This window comes from Falco punctatus (assembly GCF_963210335.1).
Source record: "Falco punctatus genome assembly, chromosome: 4".
Lineage (NCBI taxonomy): Eukaryota > Metazoa > Chordata > Aves > Falconiformes > Falconidae > Falco > Falco punctatus.
The window spans coordinates 68,421,832-68,449,021 of NC_137583.1; the positions used below are offsets into that span (position 1 = coordinate 68,421,832).

Here is a 27,190-nt window from a genome sequence, read left to right on the forward strand (position 1 = left end):
TTGTTGTTTTAGAGAGGAAAATTTTACGAGACCAACACACTGACTCTTAAAGCAAAATATTGCCCTTCCACAGTGGAGGATTCCAGGTTTGGCACAGATATGATTCATTAGAAAACTGAAGGAGTTCGCTGGCTGAGAAAGTGGTAAATACTTTTGAATTATGTAGACACAAATAAATCAAGGTCTGTGAAAGGAATAGCAGAGGCTTTGATTGTGAAGCTAAAAACCGCCTGTTCTACTTGCCAATGAAATTCTACATTTGCAAGTACCCGATCGGATGGTACATGAATATTCTAAAATATGTAGGGAAATCTTTCCAGTGAGGTCATTTCCAGTATCTCATATGAGGATCACCTGATATTTTGACTTAAGACTTGTGCCTGAATTCAGAACTAATTAAATAATAATAAGTAAAGGTATTAATTTTTCTATTTATTCATTTATTTCTATGTACTGTGGTGATACTTAAAGCCATTGATCATTGATAAGTAGTTCTCTTTGCTAGGGAGTGGTGTATACCTACAGAAGAAGAAGACCCTAGTCAGTTTAAATGTAGCACACAACAAGGTGGAGGTGAACAAACAGATAGCAATGGAGTGATAGGAAAAAATATATAAAAATATTTTTACTGATCATATTTGATAGTTCAAGCAAACCAACTGCTAATTCATAGCTGCAACTCAGTTACCGTAAGTAAAACATAAATGCCAAATACTGACTGCAAGCTTTTTGAGAAAACCAAGGACCACTGGATAGTAGCCGGTCACCCAGACATTAAGGCACTTCTGCCGTGTGGGAATCAGAACTAGTGCTGTTGGCAATTTTTTGCATGTGTGTGTCTATGCTGAAGGCTACATGAAGTCAGAGTAAATTAGCCTTTGTTGAGCTCTGCATTGTTCTGAGCTGCTTTTATTTGTTTAAAGATAGTACTGCTGTGCGGCACTATGAACAAGTCCATTTTCTCCCATTCTTTTTCCATTGTATATGCAGAACTAATTATTTTTGGGCTAAAGGAACCATTAACTTAATGATTACAATACATAGCTGATATGCAGAAGATAAGACTTTCCATTCATGTTCTGACATTATTTAGTATTGAAAATGTCTATCCAACCTACCAGTGCATAGAACTGATCTTTAGCTTTACTCTGTGGGCTAGTTTATTGAATTATATGCACAACATGGAAGTGCTCTGTTTTCTTAATATTAGAAAGTATTAATAGATGCCTTCTAGAATATCAGTTTTTGTAGTTATAGGAACTCCACCAGGGATGCTGGAAAGCTAATTTCAAGTGTTTGGTACATAGGGCAGGCAAAGCAGAGACTCATACTCCTAAGAATGGGTCTTGATTTGTATATTCATATATTTTAATATATATATATAAAATTAATCCATCAAATTTATTCCTGTTTTCTCATCAGATTATAGCCTCAAGAGCTGCATGAGGGTTTTTTCAGTTTGTTATTTTTTTTTCCTAAGAAGATGTAATAGCTATAATTTATTTTCTGAATTCTATGATGAATTTATAAGAGGTATTTGTGCTTTCTGAGTTCTGTTCTTAGTAGTGGAAAGGTTAATCACACGTAGGCTCTACCATTCCCTTGTAATAATCTAAGATATAAAACCAGTTGGTTTAGCCATGATTTATGAAAGTTATTGTGAAATTTAGATTTCATATTTGGAGAGTTCTTTTACACTTGTTATGATTGCATTAAAAAATACATTTTGTGTATTTTATTGTGCAGAGCTTCTAGAATATTGATCATTGTTTGCTAAAGTCATAAATCCCTACCAGAAATTTTGGCTAACGATTTTATGTGAAAAGGCTTTCCTAAGACCAACTTTGTGAAATTAATAGATGTGAATTACAAAATATGGAGGACAATTACTAGAAATTTCTATTGAAAACATTCTATAAACAACTTTTTTCCACAAACCATATATCTCTGAAGTTTAGAAAATGAAATGCAAAAGCATTGGTACCTACTTCTTTCGGAGCATTTGGCTGTGGGGTTGGTTGTTTTTTTGGGGGGGCCTTTGGTGAGAACATTGAATACGGAGTGTAGATTTTTAAATTATTAAGCAAGGTTTAAGGTAAGGTCTTCATAAATCAATCCAAAATTTTTCGTATAATATCTATGCAGTAATATTATCAGGGTACAATAGCATGTATTTGCATATTTCCATATTTGTATTTTAATTTTAAGCTTAGAAGAGCTCACTTTTTAACTGTCATGGTTGGCTCTATTCAGGCTCCACTGTTCAGGCTAGACATACAGCACGTTTGGCACATACTCCAAGCTGTTGCCTGTTAGTTTTTATAAATTAGTTGTTACAATTCTTGGACATCAAGAAAGAGGGCACTAGATGGCAAAATTTCTGCAGGTCTGTTGTCTACAGAAGGTATGCCCAGTCCCTTCACCCACAGAGGTACTGATCTCACCACACTTTAAAATTTCAGATATAAGAGGTTCCATAAACTAAGTCCAATACTGGCGTATTTTGTTTTATTTCAGAAGGATTAATGAAAATTGTCAATGTTGCAGCACTGCAATTTCTATTGTGTTAGCGACTGCCAGGTGTGAACATTTTCCTTACAGTTTCAGCTCCAGGAAACAGAAACCAGTAAGCCTTTACCTTTGTAATAGGCAAATTTTCACCATTCATAAAATAGGGGTACTTGTAAAACATTTTGCTTTTGCACCATTGCCAAAGGTAATGAAGTTTGGTTCAGTGTAGATTAAGCCTCAGACTTTAGATTATTTTTCAAAATTTCACATTACTAAAGTTTATGATACATAGCAAGTGTTCTGTTAAAATCTGGCTGATCCTGGATGGGAAAAAAACAGCAGCCTAAAGGAGATCAGCTTATCGTTGCCCAAACTCTGTGCTTCAGGAGACCTCTAATTTAGTAACGTTTGGATAACAAACCTAGAGGCTGGCATAAAGCTCCTCTTGGCACATTTTAAACATCTTTTAGCCTTATAAAAAGAAGCTTGTCCCACTAAGCTGTAGGTTTGCTGGAGCTGTTTAACAGTAGCTGTGCCCTGCAGCTCTTTTAGTGATAAATGAGCCTCTTCAAATAAGTGCAAATGCAGCCAACTGTGCAGAAGGAATCATTAAAAAAATTTGAAATAGACATTTTTGAAGCTTAAAAATGCACAAACAAAGTATGTTATACCAAAAATATATGCTGCTGCTTTTAATGGAAAAGATGGCTACTGGTTAAGTCTTCCAGCTTCAATAGGTGTGCCAAAAAGCCAAGGAATCTGGCAGAGTCCATAGATAGCAGTTCCATCTTTCATCTGTATTTCTTTTCTGTATTTATCTTGCTTTAGAAAATGCAGAGAATGTCTTTTCCTTCCGACCTGGCACTATTTCCAAACCACAGAAATACACAGAGCAGCTTCTTGCAATTGTTTAGCTCCCTGCACCAGTCTTATCCTTGTGACTATGTGAAATGTTTCTTAATAATTTGGCAATAATAAGAAAGAAGATTATTTTAATATTTTTACATTTATGGAATAATACCTTAGCTAAATCATCAGGTATTAAAATTTACTTTCTTAATTGAGAGATACTGGGCTTAATGCACAAGAGCAGAATGCCAGGTGATTATTTTTGGCATTCAGCTCATCAAAAATAGTTTCCTTGTATGTAAGGAGCTATTCACAGAAGCTGAACATAAGAAATACCAAGAATATACACATATATATACACACACACACATGTGTATACATATGTATATGTATGTTTAAATAGAGGCTGAATTGTCACTCAGGAATCCTTAATGTACTGAATTATACATTCATTGTTGTCATCTATGAAAACTTCTTTTTTTTTTTTCTTCCTGTAAATCCATCACTTGGTTCCAATTGGCTCCAAGCCCTGGTCATTGTAATCTCTTTTATGTCGCATTGCAAAGAGAACTATGCAGTATCTTTTAAGTAATATGGCACATCTAATTGCTGTTACTTTCAAGGTAAAGATGCTAAGGAAAAGTCTACTTGCAAACTATAGATTATGGGATGGGCTCTAGTATTCACGTTCCTAGTCAGTGTTCTGTACTTTGGCATAAAATCTAAAGACCTGACAAGGTTGCCAGGCAGCATGAGGCTGATGAGAATTCTCTCCTGACTTGAGTGAGGGCAGGGTCACGTTATGCATTGCTGATGCAGTTATGATTATATAATAATCAATTGTATGCAAAAGGTAGAATGTGTATTCTCCTAGACTATGAGTGAAAGTCCATACAATTTCATTTTATTGGATATTTTGCTTTATTTAATTTTGCATTTATCTCCAAGGATGATAATTGACCATATTTTCCAGCTCCTAATCAGTGCAGGGTCTCTTGCCACAGTTTATGATAATGTTTAATCTCTGGAATTTTTGCAGAAAATACTAATGTTAAAGTAAGAAAATGTTAGCCAATAACACTGCTTAATTACCAAAGGAGTCTGCTACACGCAAATTATGTGTTATCTTTGGATCTGAGGAAACTGGAAAGCTACATAGAAAGTGACTGTAGGTTGTATCGAGTCTATTCACTGCATTTGTGTTGAAATTAAGTAAACAAACCTCTCCATGATGTAGAACTAAGAATGCAGGCGCTCATAAAGGTGCTTCCATACTCCCATACATGTATGACGATTCCTTCCGGATACTGAACTCAGGCTAAGAAATGTAATTTAGGGTTTTGTGGCATTATAGAAAGGTTAGAAATCTCCAGAAAGTATTTAGAATACCTAAAATCAGAATTGCCCTCTGGAGTACTGTTGTTCACTAGTTTTGCGACTGTCTACCTTGACCACAGGTACGTGGGACGAATCCAGGTTATTTGCTGGTTTTATCTCTGTACATTGTATCTGTGAAATCTGCACAAATCCAACAGTCATTAGACTAGATTAACTCCTTTGCAGAATTCCAAAGAGAGATAATAGCTGAACTCCAGAGGCATTGGAGCATTGGAGAGGCTAATAGAGTGTGTATGTGTCCAAAGAAGGCCTGTCATACTTTTGTACTGGATTTGCTGGACATTCACTGTATAGAGAATATTTTATTAGTCTTTTGCTTCTCAAATAATTTTGTTTTTTCATCAGTTGTATAGTCTATTCATGTGCAATAATCCTGTTGCCATTTGGAATTGACCATGTTTGGATTTTTTCAACAGCACTCTTACCAAAAACTCTTATAGAAGTTAAACTGCTGTATGATGAGAAGGCAAAGTCCTAGAAAGGATAAATAATTCGTTAAAAATGAGGAATCCAAGTGTAGGAATTAGGATCAAGTTTTGCAGCCAGGGGATCTTGCTATTCAGTATTTCATAAATGATAATGGGAAGGGTGGTGAATGGTAAGTTTGCAAACTTTGCTGACAATAAAGTGCTTCACGGCAGTAGAGACAAGAGCCAGTTGCGAACTGTGATTCACAGTGCGGAGCCATGGAGGTCAGATCTCCTGTGCAAGTACATCCCAGCTCAGTGCAAAGTTTTTACCTTTCATGAAAGCACTGGATTTACTACACTGGATAGTATTGCACACTACACGTGCAGCATATGCAAAGGGAATTACAATAACTATCTGTTAGAACTGAAAAGATGTCCATATATTTGGGCGAGGCAATAAAGTCCTCACAAACAATTTGGACAGAAAAGTTATCAATGCACCATACAGCTAGGGATACCCTGAAGCCCTGACTTTGATCTTGGGTTTGCTTCTTGTTGATCAGACTGTTTCTGTAATCCTTCTGCTTTTCTTTTCATAATCCAAGAATTCATATAAAATTTGAGGTTAAACGTAAGAGTTATTTATCTTTAATTTTGTGTTGACTTCCTGGGAAGTGGGGGTGGAAGCTGATACTTTGTTTAATTATTCAACATCACAAATGCATACAAGGGAATTGTATTTTGAGAAACCACTCTTTGACACATGCCAGTATTCTGCATAAAGATGCTCCTGTTCGGGAAAGGATGTTAAATTCCTTAATTTTATCATGATTCAAACACATGAGACACTGTTTTCATGAAAAAAATAGCCTCTTTGAGTTGGGAACTGATGAAAAAGAGAGTACATTCCCCATTTAGGAGTAGTGCTTCGTCTTACAACGGCTTCCACATATTGTTATGATTAGATGGCAGTATGCCCCAAGTTTACTCACCCAAGAATGTCCAGCATGCTGTTAATGTTCTTGTGCTAGCATTCGTGTTGTGAAGTAGTATTTTAGAAGCTAGTTAACCAGCCTTTCCAACCACTGCATCCTACCTGAGATGCCAAGTAACCCCCATACTGAATTGAGAATATTAATCGTGATTCTTTTTACCTTTTGCAGTAGTAGCATTCAGTTAGAAGGCCCACATGAATTTTTTCTTTCTATGTTAAAGCATAGAGTTGCATGGTTTTAGGAAATTAATTTTCACATCTTCCCCCGCATGCTTTAACCAGCTTTAGCAGAGCTTTTATACATGTGCTACAACCTCCACTTACTGAAGCACAACTATAATTTTCTTTTTATAAAACTAAAAAAGCCCAATCAAATGAATAAGTGAAAAACATCCCCAAAATTTGAAGCTTGGAATTAAAGTTGAGCAATTACTTAATAAAAAAGTGGAGGAATAGACCTTTGCTCTAATCAGAAGAAGGTTTTAAATTTAACTTCTATTAGTTAAGTTTTCATTCTCTACTTGATAGCTACATCTTTAGAGAGGGAAGGAAGCAGATCAAGGGCTCTAGTATTTCCTTGCTGACATACACAAGTTAGGCAGGCAGGCAGGTATTATTGCTTGCTTGCAGGCTGCAAATTGTCTTTAAAAATCTCTGATCTCAGAAAGCTTCCAAAATCCAGCAGCCACTCAAGCAGTTTGTGGCCAGACTGAGTACCTTGAGTGGTTTTGGGGAGTTGTTTTGCTTTTTAAAAAAAATACCAGACTTCACTCACGATGGGTTGACCTTGGCTGGACAGCAGCTGCCCACCAAAGCTGCTCTGTCACCCCCCCTCCTCAACTGGGCAGGGGAGAAAAAACACAATGAAAAGCTCATGGGTCAAGGTAAGGACAGGGAGGCCACTCAGCAGTTACCGTCATGAGCAAAACAGACTCAACTTTGGGAAATTAATTTATTGCCAATCAAATCAGAGTAGGATAATAAGAAATAAACCCAAAACCTGAAAACACCATTCCCCCGCCCCTCCCTTCTTCCCAGGCTCAACTTTACTCCCATATTCTTTACCTTCTCCACATGAATGGTGCAGGGGGACAGGAATGGGGTTTGCAGTCAATTCATCTCATGTCTCTGCAGCTCCTTCCTCCTCAGGGGGAGGGCTCTGCACACTCTTCCCCTGCTCCAGCCTGGAGTCCCTCCTATGGGGACAGTTCTGCACAAACTTCTCCAACATGAGTCCTTCCTGTGGGCTGCAGTTCTTTGTGAACTGCTTCAGTGTGGGTCTTTTCCACAGGGTGCAGTTTCTCAGGAGCCTATGGGGTCACAAGCCCTGCCAGCAAACCTGCTCCAGCGTGGGCTTCTCTCTCTGTGGGTCCCCAGGTCCTGCCAGGAGCCGACTCCAGCACAGGCTTCCCACGGGGTCACAGCCTCCTTCAGGCATCCCCCTGCTCTGGCGTGGGGTCCTCCATGGGCTGCAGGTGGGGATCTGCCCCACCATGAACCTCCCTGGCTGAGGGCACAGCTGCCTCACCGTGGGCTTCACCAGGGGCTGCCGGGGAATCTGCTCCGGCACCTGGACCTGCTCCTGCCTCCTCCTGCGCTGACTTGGTGTCTGCAGAGCTCTTGCTCTCACATGTTCTCACTCCTCTCTCTGGCTGCAATTTTGTTGTGCAGATTTTCCCCCCCTTCTTAGATACGCTATCCCAGAGGTGCTACACCATCGCTGTGATGGGCTCAGCCTTGGCCAGCAGCAGGTCCATCTTGGAGCCGGCTGGCATTGGGTCATTGGACTTGGGGGAAGCTTCTAGCAGCTTCTCACAGAAGCCACCCCTGTAGCCCCCCGCTACCAAAACCTTGCCATGCAAACCCAGTACACCACTCTAGAGAACTATACGTAAATTACAAATACTTTGGTTGAATGTGACCTGAAAGGAGTGCTAATTCAAGCCACCCCTTATCTTTCAATCACCAAAAAAACCCAAAGCCTTTATCTGTCACAAAAAGTGTGCATGGTAATGTTTTTCCACAACACAGACTTTAGACTTCTTGGTTTTGCACACAAATTTCCAGTACTAGTAAATACATTTTATGATGACTGCACCAAACTCTGTCATAAAGAAATGCTCAAGTGACTCAGAAGTTTGGGGTGATCATAGGAAGTTGAGTCCTCAGTATAAAATAATGTATTCTTTATATTTGTCTCTAATAACAAAAAGCAGTTTGCCAATCTTGAAAAGTAACTTCTACTCTGCATTCATCGTTGCTTTTGTACATTTAATTCTCTGATATTACACATTTTAATCTCTAGATATGAATGAATCATATCTATACTAGGTATACTATAGACTAGGACTATACAAAGACCTTTGCCCATGGACAGCCCCAGATCATTTCTTGTTTGATGATATTCAGAATTCCTTATTTGTATGAGTAAAGCTGAACAGTGTTCATACCATTTATGCATTTATTTATGCCATTTTCTAATTGTAAATTTTCTAGTACATTTACTAGTCTAAAACCAGACTATAAGTTGAAATTACCACTCATCTTCCAGTTTATGTAAATGTATGCACTGTTGCCACCCACACATCTAAAAACATGAGATTATAGATCTGTCTTCTTGTGTGCCACAAAAAAAAGCTTCAAAATACCTTGGCTCGTTATTTGAAATAAATGCTATTTTATGGATCTACAGAGAGAACATCCTGGGTTTATCCCCAGACTTTGATATGTAAGGTTTACTAGCAAAAGCACCCCACTGGTTTTGATTATAATGAATGAATATAGGCAGGGAGACAGACACTTAGACCATTGGACCTAAAGCTATATTAACTTTAGAGATCAAAATCAGTACTTGAAATTGGATACAGAAGAGAGTTTGAAGTCAGCTCATGCATACCAGTAGATCTAACATGCTTTTAAAATACTTTTATAGTCAGATTTTATACCCTGTTTTCAGCATATAAACTGAGATAAACTCAAGATAAACATTGCAAAATTTGTCACTAGTGTGGAAACTGTGGTGTCTCTTTGCTGCAGTTCAATGTTGTCTTCAGAGCCAGACTAGTTATAGTGCAATTCAGGAATATCACACAAACCAGAGGAACACAATGCAGAATGTTTTCAGGGTATTTCTGAGAAGTCAGCCAGAACCCTCCAGCATGTGAGGGTTAATGGACAACTTAAGCCTCTTTTTTATTTTCCTCTGACTTGCTGCTGATAGGTTATTTGCAACTGCCCCTTCTTAGCTTTTGAGTAATCTTCATATGACCGCTAGAGATAGACAGAAAGAAAAAATGTTAAGTGTTCATATTGATAGTAAACAAATTTGGAAAACTAAAACTGAATTAACAGTTCTTTCTCATGTTCCTATACTACCTCCTCAGTAATATTTGGGAAGGAAAGGCAAGCTAAAGGTCATGGTCCTATAAAATGAAAAAGAAAGCAAAGTGTGAGGAAGCAGGCAAGTATGGAAAAGAAGCAGAAAATACAGAGAGGAAAGACTGATTAGGCTGGCAGCAATGTAAGGGGAGGATAGTCCCCAACATGTTACTAAGCCAAACTAAAGTATGAAAGGAAAGAAACATCCATGACGTAAGTTTACTGTTTTGAAGGTCCATTGCATGTACAAACCAAGCAGGGTCCTGTTTAAATCTTAATAAAATTAATTTCCAGTGAATTGAAAAAAGCTTTGTTAAACTGTCACTCTATTGAGATTACAAAAAAGTTCTTTATTCTCTCTATCCCACTAAAAGCCTTTTATATGTTAATCTTCTTTTGAAAACTACAATGAAATAAAAATAATATAGTGAAATCGGTTCAAATAAAAATATGCTGTAAGACCCTGGGCTTCATCACTTCTGGATTATCAGATCTGCCTATTGCTTTTTGTGGGATGAATTTCATATCCCATAAGACTTTTTGTACATTGGAATGTTCATGATGATTGAATTCTTTCTTAATATTGCACCGAACATCTTACAGCTCAATGTAGATTCAAGCTGTCCGCCTTTAAGGACTCCAGTTGGTTACATATAATCACACCTTTTAAACAAAGATTAGAAATCATTTCTATATACTGGTTTTATTTAGCTACATTAACTTTGCATGGTGTGTTTATATTTAGTTAGATTTACATCTGAAATTGTTGGAATTATCCCACTGAATTCCTGTAAGTAACAACTTGAGATGGGTAAATCTTTAAACTTAGTGCATTTTAAAGTGTCCTGCAAGTTTACAGTTTTTAAACTATTTCACCATTTAGCATTTTGTTCATTTTGTCCTTGTCACTGATATTCAGAGTTCTCCACCCATTTATTTTATCTTCGCACGTAGAGGGGCATCCTTCTCTAAATATTTTTATGATTATAAGAAATAGACAATTAATACATGTGAGGTGGAGAGAGAGCTGTAGGGTTTATACGTATGTTGTAGATATGTACAAACTTGCAAGTATGTGTGAGCACCATACTGTAATTCCATTTAGGCATTCAGATTATCTATTTCTCCAAAGTAATGCAATGCAACATTTAACCTTATTGGAGAGTATGAGAACTATGTTTTTATTTTATGTTTTATTTATCTTCTCAGGAGTATTTATTTTCAAGAGTGCTGTCCCCATTGTAGTAGGCACAATTCAAATGTGTTGGAGAAATACAGTCCTTGTGCCAAATACCTTTCAGTTTAGTTCTAATAAAGGAGGTGACTAAACAAAACAGACAAAAAGGGACAGAGAGCAGGTACCAAAAAACAAGAAAATGAAGCTGTACCTGGAAGGGTTTTAAGCTTCAAATCTGTCATGGTGTAAATTCAGTTGAAGTTCACTGAAGCTGTGTTTTAAAGAAATAGTAAACAACTCATGGTAAGGCACCAGTAATCATATGTTCAGGATACTTCACTGAATCTGTTGAGCCCTATTCTTCTTTCTCCCTTGTTTCCCAGCGGTTTGTGGGAAGTAGCTTACAAACAGCTGTTTTGTCACAGACAGTCGCGTAGTCAAAAATAATGACTTGCTAAGAACAAGTCACCAGTACTGAATCCTGAGACAGGTGAGATGGTTTAATACCTGAAAGTGCAGCACAAACTTCAGACAAGTTTGTTCTCATCCTGATGTGTCCAGCACCTGTTTGCAGAAACTGTCCAGGTTTGCTTACCCCTGTACTCTTTCACTGTTTTTTTGAGAGAGGAAGGGAAAGGTGAGAAAGAAGAGACAGCTCCTGGCTAGCCTGCTGACCACCACATTCAGTTGTACCATAGCCCAAGCTGCGTCCTTTGGACCACATCATCCCCCCAGCTACCCTTGAGTGACTCCAAAAGGTTATGATCCTTTTTCCATGGCTGCCAGGAGGGAGATGTGTTTCATGGGCGAGGCAAGAGGAAAGACAAATAAGAGAGGAAAGGAAGCCAGGTGCAAGCTTCCTAGGATTTTTCCCACCCCAGCCAGAACACTTCAGGTTCCCACCTCTTTACGTTCAGAGTGAGTGAACTAGGCTGCACCAGGGGTTGCTCTGACTTTAGTCCCAGAGAAACTTTATACAAGAAGGAATCGGCACAGTGGGTGTCTGCCCTGCCCATCTTTTGCCTTTACTGGAATTTCTTGGTACTGGATTTTGTACGTCTGCTAGCTCAGAGTGTTCCCTGCCGTGCAGGACTTTACATCTGAAATCTATTCTCTTTGTGCCACCTGAGAAAAACAAAATTAACAGAAAACACCCCAGAACTTAAACAAGCATCTTCTTAGGAGGCTGTGCATGGTACATGTCTTACCGTTTCACTCAGCTGAAAAAGGAAATAGGGAAATTGGCCGGAATTTTAGTTTAGAAGCGGTGACTTAGCTTAACCTTCATTATGCTTTGATTGTGGAGTATGTTTTATTATTTATAATTTAATTTTATGAGAAGTATTTTCATAGGAATATGTGTAACATAACACCCAAACTAGGTGCTTTAATATTTTCCAGTGTGCAATATGGTGTTGAAAGTTAGATAATGCTGGCTGGATCTAGGCTGATACTTTCTTGGATAAGCTTCCACCATATGCTTTTGTTTAAAGTATTTTTTTCTTTTAGGTTAGATTTATAAAAAGCATGTGAAAAATGTCTTTTTTGGAAAAGAAGTGTTACGCAATTAGAAGATCACAGTGCTAGAAAATTAACATCCTTTAGGAAATGCTGCATGTAAAACAAGTCAGATACTAAATACAAATTTTTAAAAACAGCAAGTCCTACCACCAACTGGAAATACTATGTCAATCTACAAGATGTTGTATTGAAGTAAATGTCTTTAGTTCCAGGAATTTTAAGCTCTATGTGAACTCTGACTAGCTTCCCAATACAGATACGAATCTTGTTGGAGGAGTTTGTCCATATTTCCTTCTGATTAGAAAAAACCCAATAAAACCTGTTTTACAGGGCAGAAAATCTAAAGAAGCCAGAAATATAAAGGCATTAAATATTTTTTATAGTTACTCTTTATTCATTTTTTTGCTTTCATGTTCACAGGACTCCAGAGTGTTGAATAGGCTGATCTCTGCTCTTTCCAGCAGCATTGTTCTACACTTTCCACTGTTTTGGAAAACTTGTTGTAGACACATCACATGACTAACCCCTTATTTAAAGATTAATACATTCAAAATTATATTCTTTCTGAAAACACTTCCTATGTTTACTGCTTCCACCCTCTGAGTCTGGAAGCTGCAATGACTGTGACTAAAGGAAAGTGAGTACTTCCAAATAATTGTAACCAGTACACAGAGCATCGCTACCATCTGAGATTTTGTCAGATTTAGGGTTTATTGATACAGAACTTGTCTACACTTTTTCTGCTTTCAAATCCCCTTGTGCTACTTCTTTTACAGAAATGAGAAATTCTAGAAAGACATCTTCATAGAAAAGGGAATTACTAGCCCAGGTTTGTTACTGTCTTGCCCATCCAGGGATCCATACCCATTTTGAAATGACACTTCTGCAAGTTCTTACATTGATGCTTGTGTTACCTTGTGTTCTAAAGAAATAGTAAACATCTTATGGTAAGGTACCAGCAATCGTATGTTCAGAATACTTCACTGAATCTTTCAAGCCCTACTCTTCTTTCTACTTTGTTTCCTAGCATTTCATTTGAGTATGTTTGAAATAACCCATTTTGAATTGGTTATTTTGTCATGGTAAAGATACTATGTGGAAGGAAATGCTTTCAGACCGTGGAAGGTAGCTTCATTCATGATGCATGACTATGCAAGCATTATGGCTTATTTCCTTACCTCTTACTACTGCCCTGAGGAACAAGGGCATTTTTGTTACATCTTTGGTATGCCAGAGAGTGTAAGACTCAACAATAGGAGTTAGCAAAGCATGTCTTCAGAGCAAAATTCCTCATCACAGTCTGGGGCACTATAAATTGGTCAGCCTCACATTGATCTCTGTGGAAATTGCAGAGGGAATCCTCTTGGAATGCTTTTCTGGGCACAAGAAGGAGAAAATGGCTGGGAACAGTCAATTTAGGTTTGCCAGAGGTAAACCTGATTGCCCTTTATGTGTCTAAGTTTGTAGATGAGAGGAGAGCCATGGATGTCATTTACCTTGGCTTTAGCAAGGTTTGCAGCAGTTGCTTCCCACAGCATACTTCTGTCCAGGTTACAGTGTGTAACAGTCCAGATGTGTGAACAACCAAATGGATTAAAACTGGCTGTGTGATCCAGCTCAGAGGGTATAGTTCATGGGTTGTAGGCTGCCTGGAGGCTGGTGAGAAGGGCAGTGCTGAAGGGCTCGCTCTGTTGGGACCTGTCCCATTTAACTTGTTTCTCAGTGACCTGGGGAAGGCAATGGACTGCTTACTCACAGGGTTTGCAATGATGCCAAATTGCAAGTTGGGGCAGGGGGGCTGTTTTTGCTACCGTGAAGGGAAGAGCTGCCATTCAGAGATACCTAGGCAGGGCTGGAGCGGGCCAACAGAAACATTGTGAAATTCAGCAAGGACAAATGCAAAATCCTGCATCTGAGAAGGACTTGCACTTCCACTTGCCCTTGCAGTGATACAAGCTAGGGACTGACTGGCTGAGGAACAGCTTTACTGAAAAGGGTATGGAGATTTTGGTAGACGGCAAGCAGAACATTAGCCAGAAATGTGTCCTGAATACATACTGGGCTGTATGAGCAGGAGCACACCCAGCAGATTAAGAGAAGTGGTTGTTCCCCTTAGTACTCATTAGACCACACCTGGAGTACTGTTATGGGTAAACCATAATAGGTTCAGCAGAGGACCACCAGGATGATCAAGAGCTGGAACACTTGACCTATGAGGAGAAACTAAGGAAATAGGGCTTTTTCAACCTGGAGAATAGAGAGCTTCAAGCAGACTCAACAGCGGCCTTCCAGTACCTACAAGGAGGTCAGTCATCAAAAAGATGGAGCTAGGCTTTTCGCAGTCATGCAGGGCAAGAGGATGACAGACAACAGGCATAAACTGAAACAAGTAACTGAATGCAGAGAAAACCTTTGTCTCTACGAGGACAGTCAAACACTGTAATAGGTTGCCCAGAGAGGTTGTGCCATCTCCATCCTTGGAGGTTTTCAAGATCAGGCTGAATAAAACGCAGCAGTCCAGTCTAATGTCATACCTGACTCTGCTTTGAGCATGACATTGGACTAGAGAACTCCTGAGAGCCCTTCCATTCTGAATTATTCTATGATTGTGCAATCCTAATATAGTATCACAATTCTGTGCTATTTTAAAACTGAGATAGTAATAACAAAGTCTTAATTGTTCTAATATTTAAATGATTTGGCTGTGCATTGCTCTTGCTTTTGGAAACTAGAAATGCTACATATGCTCTGTACGTTCTCCAAACAGCTTGTATTTGTGCTTATTTGCTAGTATGACGTGCTAACTGTGCAAAAAAATTTGGACTCCTGCCTTAGAATATAGATACCTGCCAACAGAAAATGAAGGCTACGTAGGGCTGCAAATGTTTTCTCTGTCTATGGAAAGTGCCTTTTATGTGCCAGAAAGAAGCATTTATACCACACACTTTTTTACTGCTTCTCACATCTGTTAACATTTACATGTGTCAGAAAACAATACCTGAACAGTAAAGGGAAGGGATACATGAAGTTCAAGGGCATTGCATCAAGGAAAAGGACATGTTATATGGCACTGGTGCATTCGAATAAAAGAAGGTTTCTTGGATTTGTCAAATATATCTAATATGTGGGTGTAGTCTGTGTATACTATCTGTGAATCCATAGCTGAAACGGACAACCCAAATTGCCAGTAAATTGAACTGAACCCATGAAGGGACAAGGAGTGGCCGTCAGGAAGTGAAAGAATTATAACTTTCTTGGTATATACAAAAAGAATAAAATTTATTTTCATTTAAGGCAGAATTTACATCAAAATCTTCAGTTATATTCCTAAATATGGAATTACCTACTTATATTGAAATATTTTGTGTTTTCAGTAATCTTCTCTTCAGCTGTCTTCCTGTTAGCACAAAAGGAGTAGGTTAACGGGCAAATGCTGCTGTATATCCTCAGTCCTTAGAGTCCTTAGAGGCAGCTACTGTATTGGACTGTGTTTCCAAGAATATTTCTTTGAAGTCGTATTGTGAAAATCCTGAGACCAAGTGTAGTACAGGATTTTGTATGACAGGGCGGTTCTTACAGATGTTACCACTGGCAAGTGATTTAGAAGAATAAATTAGAGAGCAACTGATCCTTGCTCCCCTGAACCCAGAAGGAAAAAAAATCAGTATCTGATACCTTTATAAAAATTGCTGGTTGCATTGGTTGCATTAGTACCACTAATTCTTCAGTCATCTGTTCGGGTACTTTGAACCAGTGTCATGTAGTATGCTGTTCTTAGATGCCTGATTTTCCAAAATGCACCTGTAACAAAGAGAACAGACCCACCGCTACAGCCATTGTCATATCTTTATATTAAGCTCTCCATGGAAAGTGACAGAAGAATACCTCTTTTCCTAAGTCTTCTGAGCCTAGAAAGAAGTGGTTGCTAAAAGAAGAAATAAATAACCTAAATAAATAGAGTCCTATATTAAAGGCAAAGGCCTATTTTTGCTTTTTGCTATATTTCTACTAAATAATGTCTCTCCAAAACATTTTTTTGTGATGAACTTCTGCCCTTAGGCATTGATAACAAGCCTTACGCTGAAATTATTATGAAAGTTTGAGTTCCATGCTTAGTACACTGAAAAAGCCTTGCATTAGGTCTGTGCAGATGCAGTGAATAATCACATAAGACATATAGTTTCCTTGCCCCCAAATTTAAAACTTATGGCTTTACCAAAACCACCATATGAATGGTATGTTCATACATATTTTTGGTTTTGAGTCAGGGATATGAAGGATTTATACCAGTTTTCTTCTGTAAGTTATACAAGAAAGTTGTGAGGCACCTAAAGAAACGCTTTAAGCTGATGAGAAATCAGCTGGTGGAAAATAGTGGGGAAGAAAGATTTTCATCTAGCAATATTTCTTAAAAAAGAAAAAACTTTAGGCATCTGATAAGACTTGCGTTCTGGCCTTTGTGCTTTGTAGAGCAGCTTTATCGTTACACAGAGGTGTAGTCTTTGGTCTTGCTTCCAGTTGAAGTCGGTGGTGAAACTTCCACTGACTCCTCTGGTTGCTGACCCTGGCCCAGCTTTTGCATGCAAATACAGTAAAAGAAGATAAAGTTTTCTCATATTGTTTCTTCTCATGTCATTTTAACTCTGGCATATCCTTTCAGGAGTGTTCATAGAATTCTTATCTAGCTACTTGTACATAGACATCTGATTGCAGTAATGGAAATTCGAGGAAGAAGAACTGCTAAAAAGTTTATCATCGATGCTTAATTTGCATAATGCTCTTTTTGACACAATTCAGGCCTCTCACAGGCACTCTTGCAAGTTATATGAAGGGGTCAAAGGGTGAAAGGTGACTGGCAAGATGCTTGTTTTGTACATTTGTCTAACACAAATACTTCCTCAAGTATAAAATGCTTTGATCTCTCTAAGCAAATGCCATATGTGTGCAGCTGTGGCCCATACCTCACGATTGCTAGAAGGTTAGAAAAAGGTAGCATACGAATTTGATGTCTGCATTCAATTTATGCTTTTATATTTAGCAGTTCATAATTTTGTGTAATATTTTAGCTGTATGAAAAATATGCACCGGAGTTGAGTGATAACAGATTTCTCTGTGGTTTGACTCAACATTGTTTGGGTGAACACAGAATCCTAAGTATTGCAGACTGAAAATACAGGTTTTAATTAGAGCTGTCTGAGCTTCAAAATACCTGAGTGCACATTAAGCTTGGCAGATTTTCAGAAATCTGGGGGTTGCATGGAGCTGATTTAAGCTAAGCAAGAATTCAGTTTTCCAGCATACATTGCATTTGCAGTTGCATCACTGACTTGCAACACACTGAAGAAGTGAGATCCAAAACCATTATTAATGGTTTTCTGATACGTAAAAATGTTTTATCATCAAGGCCTGTCTTATGGCATATTTGTGTTGAACAGTACCTTACCTCAAGGGAATTTTCAGTGAAAAAAACTGAACAGCTTCCAGTGTAAAGGAACTACTTCACATGACTGAAAAGCTGAACCAGCTCCAAAAGTTTGGCACCTTCCTTGAGCTTATGTTTTTTACTTTTACATGCAAGACTGATATGCTCAGATCTGTATACCTCAAGCAGTTTAACATGAGTAGATTGCTGTGACAATAAAGAAACCTACTGCAGTCAATGGGACACAAGGGTCCATTCATATGGATCCTGTTTCATGATCAAGGCCAAAAAAAAATGCATGCCTTTGTTTATTAAAAATCTTGAGCATGTACAAATATACTAGTATACCTTGGGAGGAAAGCCGTGATTTCAAGCGAAGCATTACTTACAAGAAAAAAATCCAAGTCACAACCAATAGGCAGGCATGATACAGCAAACAGAAAATCAGACATGAAAATATCATCAAAATACCTGTTCAAAGGTACAAATATGATAAAATACAAAGCATTGTGTTCTATGGGTATCTTAGTACGTATAAGTATGCAAAAGTCACATATAGAAGTTTACATATACACTTGTTAATACGATTTTTAGTATTATGTGTGTGGCTAATTCATGCAATTGTTCTAGATGTGATTTGAATATTATTTAAATAATAGCACACATTTCGCTTTCTGTTTCTCTTTTGTATTTTTGCTAGCTCCTACTGGCTATGGTAGGCTCTACAGATGAAACTCTGCAGGAGGCAGCAGCTGGTTGCATAGCAAACATTCGCAGGTTGGCTCTAGCAACAGAAAAAGCAAAGTATGGCTGATGCTTTAGCAGCTTTTACCAACACACTTGTTTTGCAATACAGCTATGTTTAAATACACGATTACTCCTTCTAGCATCCGTATGTCGTAGCAGAGCTCATTTATATGAGGATAACCTAATAACAAAAATAAATCTGTGGAAAGTTATGCTTGTTCTTACATTATTGGTTTGTCATGCCTAGGTTTTATAAAACCCCTAGTTCTGTGTATCTTTTAGTATTACATCTTTCAAAAGACTATCAGTTAAGGTTTTTTCTATATCTTTTAGTATTACATCTTTTAAAAGACTATCAGTTAAGTATGTCAAAGACATTTTCTACAATTAATATACTTGTATTTGAAATACATTGTAGATATAAATGGTTTTGCTTATGTGTGATGTTACAATAAATTTTCCTTCACTCTGTGTGTGGTTTTGCAGTGATTTATGAATGTCTTGAACAATTCCCTTTGTGCTAAACTTGTCCAGTCATCCTGTCATTATGTTTTTGCCTGTTTGATCGCTTGCAATTCACAGGAGAGGACAAAATGCAGTTACATCAACCTCACATCTGGTGTTATATAAGGACTGCAAACAGCTGTAGCAGTAGATATCACTCCAAATTTCCTGTTTCTACCAACATCCGACAAAATAGTGCTTAATTTTATAAGTAGCTGGTGAAATGCGTTTTAATTAACATGTGTTTTACTCAAAATTTACCAACTGTAAATAAAAAGTAGGATATTACATTTATTATCTTAGTGTGGGGGTTTTTTTTCATCTTTAAACTGAGGACAACATTGTATAGATGCAGTTACTTTATGTTTCCACATAAAATTATGTTCAGAATTAGAGTTGCTTGACAAAAAGCACATAAATAATTACTGATATTATAGATTACAGACTCACTGTACGTACCATACTCAACAAATAATACTAAGGCATTTCCTTGAGAGACGTAATGTCTTAATTACAAGCACAGACTGCTGACAAAACTGAAAAAACCCAAATTTTTAAATAACTTGTGTTTGTCAAGTACTCATTTCTGAATGATTTTTTTACTTCCCTTAATAATTAACAATTTTCTTTTTTTGGAAGCAGTTTGCAATTCCATTATTTTTCCTCTAACTAGCATGGCTACTTAAGGCAACTAATTTTATTCTTCACAGAAGCTTCTAAGTAAGACATAACACAAATCCAATTTTTTATTTCTGTTTTTTCTGAAGCAGATATGAAGGCTCATGTAAAATCCCATTTTAGAAGACTGATGCAATTCTGAGAAAGGACGATTGCATTGGGCCCTTAGGGAAGGTATAGAGAATATTTTAAAGGAAACCAACTATGGATAGGTGCTGACAGTGTGGAGATCAAAATATTAATTCATGCAGCATTTTTTGATCAATGCGAACACCAACATAGTCATGTGGTCATCACAAGTTCCATCAGCAACCGGTGACAAAGCAAATGCTATTTTAGGTATTTTCCAGCTCTGCCCTGTAGGTCCAGTATGTTATTTTGAACAAATATATCCATATTTTTATACTGATGTTACCGCTGTAGTAGTATCATTGCTATACCCAAAAATACTTCTAAAATGCTGATTGCCAAATTCATTTGGAAGAGGGAAGGCTTGATTTTATTTTTGTCTTTTCTGTGAGAGAAGTGTAGATACAAATAGTTTATCACAGTCTTGCTTATGAATAATACTTGAAGTGATGGCTTATTTTTCTAACTGTTGAGGGGAAAAAACTCCCTGACAGTAACTGTTATCCTTAACATGACCTCTCAAGACACTCTTGACTGTTTAGCATGGATTTCAAATGGAGTAAGTTCTAAAGAAAACTTAATTTTATGATGCAGGTGTCAGGGCAATAAATGTAATTTTTCTGACAGTGCCATGGCCTCAGCTTGCCTCTCACTCACACTGGTAGCCCTTACACCTCAGAATAGTTCCTCTGAAGTCTTTATTTTAAGACCTCAGACAGTCAGTCCCCGACTTAAGCTGACTTATTTGTGCTGTTTTCTTTTCCTTTGCCGTGCTTGCAGTTTTGAAGTTCTGTACAAGGAGAAGAAATGTTGAAATCAATACAGATTGCCACAAAGGCAAAGGATCAGTATTTTAAAAAAATACATCTTTTTTGGCCCAAACTGGTGGATTCCGTGTAATTAATTTAAAGAGATTTAGTTGTTGGAAAATGAATAGATGAATGAGATCCCTGGCCTCTCTGAGCAGTGCAGTACAGCATGTACATTTGAAAAGCTTCCCCTTTTCTCTGCAGAGCTGCGTTGAGTTTCACACCACTGCAGCCCTCTGAAAAGGGATCCTCACAAAGCTGGGTCCCACTTGCTGCTCACACACCCCTCCTGGCAGCGCCTGCCAACCTATTCAAGCCCTGGCACCAGCTCGAGCAGCCGCAGCCGCCCGGACCTGGCATTCCCAGTGCATATAACCGGGCACCAGCCAGCTCCTGCTCCCTGGCTCCTGCGCCTGGAAGGGAAGTGCCTTCACTCCTTTCTATTTCCACCAGCTGCTACTTGTCCACATAAACCTGTGGCCTCTTAGGGAATGTGGTTATACCAAGCATGGGAGCTCAATATTATGTTCAGCACAGAACAATTTGATGTACTACTTCAATATAAAGTCTTATTTTCGTTGCAAACAAGAAGCAACTTAAAAAGGGGGCTCAGCCTCTGTCCTGTTCAGTTGCCATCGCCTGCTCATCCGCTTCCTCCTTATTTTCTCTATGCAATTCCTGTGTTTTCACAGACTTGCAATACAGGTTGGTTTGTTGGGTTTTTTTTCCAGTGTATTTACACTGATGTTACTGTCAGCAGGAAGTATCCATCACTTTACATGATTTCGGGAGCCAGCTCCCGGCTCTGCACAGAGCACCGTGCTCCAACTGGCAGCTGTAAAGCCAGGCCTGCTCCTCACTGGCTGTTCATTTTCTGCTTTGTTCCTCATTTTCATTAAAATGTCAGAAAACACAGAGGCCAAGAAAAGTTGTCATGAGAAAGTGTTGTTTTGAGTATGGAAATACTATAGTTGATGAGAAAAAAAGCAAGAGAAGAAATCTTTCACCTTCATGCAATTATTTCTGGAACCTTAAAGGCCCACCATGTCTTTCAGTCTGTGTGTCTGTCAGCGGCAAGATAGCTTTTCTTCTACCACTCCATGACTTTATGATTTATTGCTTGGTGACAGATAACCATTATCAATAATTTAATTGTCCCAGGATGTTCACACTACACATTTGAATCTGGGATTTATGTTCATTTCCTCTTAATGTTCATGCTAATGACAAGTGCATGTGCTCTGACACACAATATTGTCTCCAAGTTGTTAGGGAAATATAAACTTTACGGCCTGGGTGCAATGGATCAGTCATCTATTAGGGGCTTTGTTATTCTGTCACTGAAACTTTCCTTTAGTGAGTAAATGAGCTTGACATTCACAGGGCTGTCTTGAAATTTGACTCACCAACTTGCTTTAGGCTAACTGATGGCTTTGTGTGAAAGCATGGTACCCCTTTCATTCCACATCTCCTAAAATCAATCAAATGAGCTGCTGATGCCGGGGGTCAGATGTGAATAATCCCAGGGGGGCTGAACTAGATAATAAGTTAGTTTAAGAATTTCATCTCGTAATAAGTTAAATGGTTGTTCCTTGCGCATTTCCATCAAAATAACCTTTGTTTTACACATGACAGCAGGATGACTGCGATGGAAACATGTAATGTGTTTCTTCAGCAGTGGTATTCAAGTTTCCATGCAGGCTGTTTGCAGAGCTTATTTCCAAAGTCAGAAGCTGACTGCTCCCCAATGGTAAATTGTGGTTTGTCTCTTCTTTAGCCACTGAAGGTTTGCCACACACTGCTCAGGATCCAGAACAACAGGAGAAACCAATGCTGCATCTTGGCCACTTCTCAACTCAGACAACCTTCCGCAGTTTGGTGACCTGACACGGGCCAGGACCAGCGTGTCTGCAGCTGTAGCCATTGCAGGGGGAAGTTACACTGCACCATTTCTGAAGGAATTAATTTTACCAGTTATTGTTCCCTCCCCTGCTTAAACAGAGATGTTCCTCAATGCTCAATAGCTTGCTGCTTTGGCTATTGAAGCCAGCCAAAAGACACCCATTTTCATGAGTCTTTCCGCTGAGTGCAGTTTTACATTGTAATGTGTGCTTGTCATCCCTTGCCCAGTTATCAGTTCAGCAATACACATGACTTGCTGGGAAGGATTTCCATGGACAGCATCAGCATGGCTTGTGTTTATCCTCTCAACTTGTTTCTGTGTTATCTGCCAGACACCTTTCAGTTGGCAAGTTCCTCTCTCTTTTCCAGTTGTTGTCATTGGCAGGTTACGTGTTTTATCCTAGCCTACATGGAGCACAGTACCCTTCAGCCTCTTGATCTTTCTTTTACAACTGTAATCAATTCTACTTTGAACACAAATGTTTTCTTTCTGAAAGGCTCATAAACCCACATAATAAATCTTTGACTTTGCCTACCATATAATATGGCCTAATCCTGTCACTTTTGCAGTCCTTCAGTGGCACAAAACCTTCCTCACTAATTTGATGTATTTTCTTTCATCATTTGGGAAACCTGACGTAGTGGCAAGATAGTAGTTGGCCAGTCAAAACCTTTGCTTGTTGTCATTTTGAGTGTGTATTGGAGAAGCACCAGAAGAACGACATTATACTAATGCTGAACGATCAAACAATAGGTCATAAACCAGCAGTTTTCAGCCAACTCCCCATTGCAGCAGGGTCCTGAATGCCTTTAAAGCTTCTCCATTCTTCAGTAGGTGAGAATCTGCCTAGAAGCTTTTGAGGAGCAAAACTGTTCATTACAATCCTGGTGGTGAGGTTTTGTCCAGGCATGCTATGACACACCCCACTTCTCCAAGGGGCTTGGTGAATGCAGGAGAGCAACGCAGAGCACCTGTGGTCTGGTGGGTGCATCTGGTAGCAGGATTGTGCTCCAATGGCCGAGCCTTGAACTACACCTTCTAATACCCAGATTAAAAAACTAGGGACTCGTGTACTGCTTCTGAGGAAAAAAAAGGCTTTAATAACAGTGGTAATTAAAAAGTTACAGATGCTGATAAAATTAAAAACATATGAAACGGACTGAAATGATTTAGTGTTGAAAAATGTTGGTTGATTCAGTAGTAGTTAAATTTCCAAATAGCTTGTCTTGAACAAGCAAAAAGTTTTAAGTATTTGGCTATGTGTCTTTTAAAAAAAAAAAAAAATGAGCACAGATCATGTTGCTGGTTGCTTCTACCACAGACTGGTAAAGGCTGCGCTATAAAATTAGTGCAGTAAACCACTCGTCTTTCCAGTTGCCGCATTCCCTTCTCCAATTGACAGCCTTTTGGGGCCTCCTTGGCTCTTCAGCAGAAAGCACCAACTGCAGTTCTGTTGCTCTAATGAAAAAATAACAACAACGTCTGGGAAGCCATAGAATGATGCAATAATCGTGCTGCTCTGCTTCCTTTAATGTGATGAAGCTTGCATATTTGCCTGGCCCCAATGTTTTACTCCTGCCAGTATTGTACTGTAAAGAGACTTGGCAGAACACGTTCAAAGGCTGTTCGTGGTTTTTCACTCAGCATTAAACCTTCCAGTGACGGAAGGGTGGGGGAACACATATTGGGACAAACAGACACTCAAAAAGTAAAAAAAAAATTAGAAGAGAAGGAGGCTGGTGGTAAGATGGTCAGCAGTTTAGTAAACCTTGGTTATAGGACTGGCGTTGATGAGGGCCAGGCTGAGACCCACTGGGGGACAAAACCACACATTGAACCAGTGGGTCTTCTCTGCTTGCTTTTCAGAGGGCAATCAGTCAGCCCACAGGAAAAACAACTAATGTTCTGAGAGATCAGTGTTGCTTCAGTCTGATAACCAAAGTTACACTGCCCTTGATAACCGCACTCGGTCGCAATGGGTGAGATAGTGCAGAGGCTCTAGGATTGCCACTTTTTGTGCTGTGTTTGCCCAGTATATGGAAAATTCCTGTCCCCATGGCTGCCAGTCTTGCTCTGCAGTCCTTCATTGAACTCACTTATGGCTGACTTTCTTTTTTAATTACACCAGTTGGAAAGCTAGACTACCTAAACCTTACCCCTGTGTGAGGTTAGGCAGGAAAATACTCAGTGGAGCTGGAGCAACTCTTGGAGAGAAATATTCCATGTGCACTTGCAGATGAGGGACAAAATACATTCAGAAGCAGAAGGTATGGTCAGTCTGATGCCTCCCTCCAACTCGTTCCACAGCTGTCTGTGGTGGGATGTCATGTAAAAGGAAAAATATTTGGAAAAGCGGACATCTGTGGGCCAGCCTTGGTGTGCTTCCCAGAATGTAATGACTAGGTGAATGTTTTTCAGCACAGCAACTAAGGCATATAGGTGACTGCCAAGCACTGGATCTGATGTGGCATGAAGAGGTACAAAACAAAGAGGAGTGATTTCTCTGAAGAAACTGAGGCCTAATTCTTTCCAAACTTCAGCATTAAAAACAAACCAAAACAACCCAAACCAGAACTCTTTTCAGTTCCCCCATGTTGCTTTTCAGATTTTTGCATATCTTTGAGACAATTCCATTGCATGGACATGCTTTTTTTCACCAGTCTTGGGGTTCTACAAGTACCAGTGTACAAGCATTACTGTCAACATTTCCAAATCAACAGTTACTGAGATCTATGTTACGATACGGTGATTACTGATACCTAATTACCACTTAGTATGTTCTGAACTTTGTAGGAATGTGTAGTAGAAAAGACTTTAACTTCTGTTAGAGCTGAATTTGAATCATGTGTCTCCTCTCCTATGTGACTGCCACATCCACACCCACCATCCTAAAGAACTGAAATGTATTTCAGCTTTAAGAGGAAAATAATCTCTACTCTACCATGTACATTTTTGCTCTGGGAGATGGTAAGTGCAGGCTCAAGTGCCCCACAGTACCCTCAGACACTCTGCAAGCCTCTGAGAGTCTCCATCAGAGAAAGCCAGTGTGAGGGAGGATGCTCATGGCCTGGGAGCAGCTATTCCATATCATCAACAAACATTACAACTAGGATAAAATGCAGCTGCGATTCTGGGGCTTCAGAAAGTGCTGGCCGAAATGCTCAACTCCAGAAGCAGTTTTAAGGATGCGAAGTATCTTTCTGCAACCCCAATTATCCCTCAGAGGGCTGAGATCAAGCACAGAGGTTCTCAGTGGGGTTTGCCTGTGCCACCGGCCCCACTGGAGAAGTTAGCATCCTGCAGCAGGGGCCTGGTAAGCAGCTTGGGCTCAGGGCTTCTACTGTGCATCTGGTGGGGTGTGCGCTGGATGCAGAGAGGCATACATTTTCATAGCAAATCTAAGTGGCAGTTTAGAAAAGCTGACCCAGCCAAAGAAAACCCTGGAAAACTCCGCAGAATGAAACAATAAAACTGTCTAAGAATTTAATCCAATGAGAAAGTTAGTGATTGTCAGAAGTCCACCAGATTTACATTTCTAAAATGAAACAGGCTAATGAAGTAACAAGGTTGTGCTTCTATAATCAACTAGTAGCAGTTTTACAAAGCAATAAGAATGTGGAGGGAATTCAGTTACAAAAAGTGGCTGCCACCTGTAGGTACCCCTTCAAGTTTTTAAATGAGAAGGTTTGTGGGAAAAGAGGTGAATTCTCACCTTGCTGGGGCAGGTAATGTTTTGCATTGGCCAGTAGCAAATGTGATTTAGGCAAACATTTCTTGAATAACGGCAAACGAAATGATGACGAAACAGCTGAGTGAGAGCCTAAGGGGGCTGTGGGCTGCTCCTGCTGAGCTCCTGGTGGCTGAGGATGTGCTGCAAACCAGGCCTGCTGCGACCAGAAGCGGTTCCCTTGGGCAGCTCTGGGCAATAAGTAACAGCACAAAAATCCAAACATGGATTGTAGGATATCACTTCTGCCCAAGGAATAGTTAAGGGGAGGGATGGGGGAGTCACTTCCAGTGATTCTCATGTCTGCAGCTGATGTGCAGATACCCAGTGTGCTCCAGCCCTGGGAGAACCGGCACAGCATGGGCCCATGCAAGTGCAGCTGCTTCCTCAGCTGCAGGGAGAGGTGCTGGTCAGTCACATTGCTGTGTGGAAGGTGAGGTGGAAAGAAAGGTTTATTATGGAAGGAATTCATTAAGAAGCAAAGAAACACAATTTAATTTCTTAGCTTGATAAATGCAGATTTTAGGATGCTGCACAATGGAATGGGAGCCCAGACTGCCAGGATACAAAGCCAGCTCCTCTTTTGGGGAATCATTCCAGCCAACAAGGGGCATGAAACAGTGCTGCTTCTGCTCAGGAAAAGGCCGTGTGCCCTATACTACCCTCACACTCTTCCCCTTTCCGTAAAGACTCAAAAGTACATGGCGTCCTGCTATGAGAAGGGAGCTCCAAAAAGCCTTACAGAATTTTTTTGTGCTGTAGGGATCCCAACATGATCTGTGAGTCAAATGCCCTCCTTGTGTCACAGCATTCACTGGATTTCATGGGGATGCACCTCAGGAGGGCATCCCTCCAGCATGTCCAGACCCTGCTGCAGCGAGACCTTGAGCTTGCCAGCCCTGACAAGCAGCTGAGCCACGGGGGAAGCAAGACCACTTGAAGAATGGAAATGTGCATTTAGCTGCACGGGCTGTCTTGCCTCCAGCTCAGACTATTTCCTTCTGTCTCAGTCTGATAACTGCAGTCTCCCAAA

General features: G+C 39.4%; 1 protein-coding gene across 1 annotated transcript in view; it reads left to right on the forward strand.

Moving 5' to 3' along the window:
* ODAD2 (outer dynein arm docking complex subunit 2) overlaps positions 1 to 18,478 on the forward strand; it is an 85,401-nt gene extending 66,923 nt beyond the window's left edge. Inside the window, exon 19 of the mRNA XM_080386043.1 lies at positions 18,361 to 18,478. Coding sequence (XP_080242169.1) covers positions 18,361 to 18,474 — 114 coding nt within the window. The 3' untranslated portion in view covers positions 18,475 to 18,478. The remainder of the gene's footprint in view (positions 1 to 18,360) is intronic.
* Positions 18,479 to 27,190: the final 8,712 nt, after the last annotated feature.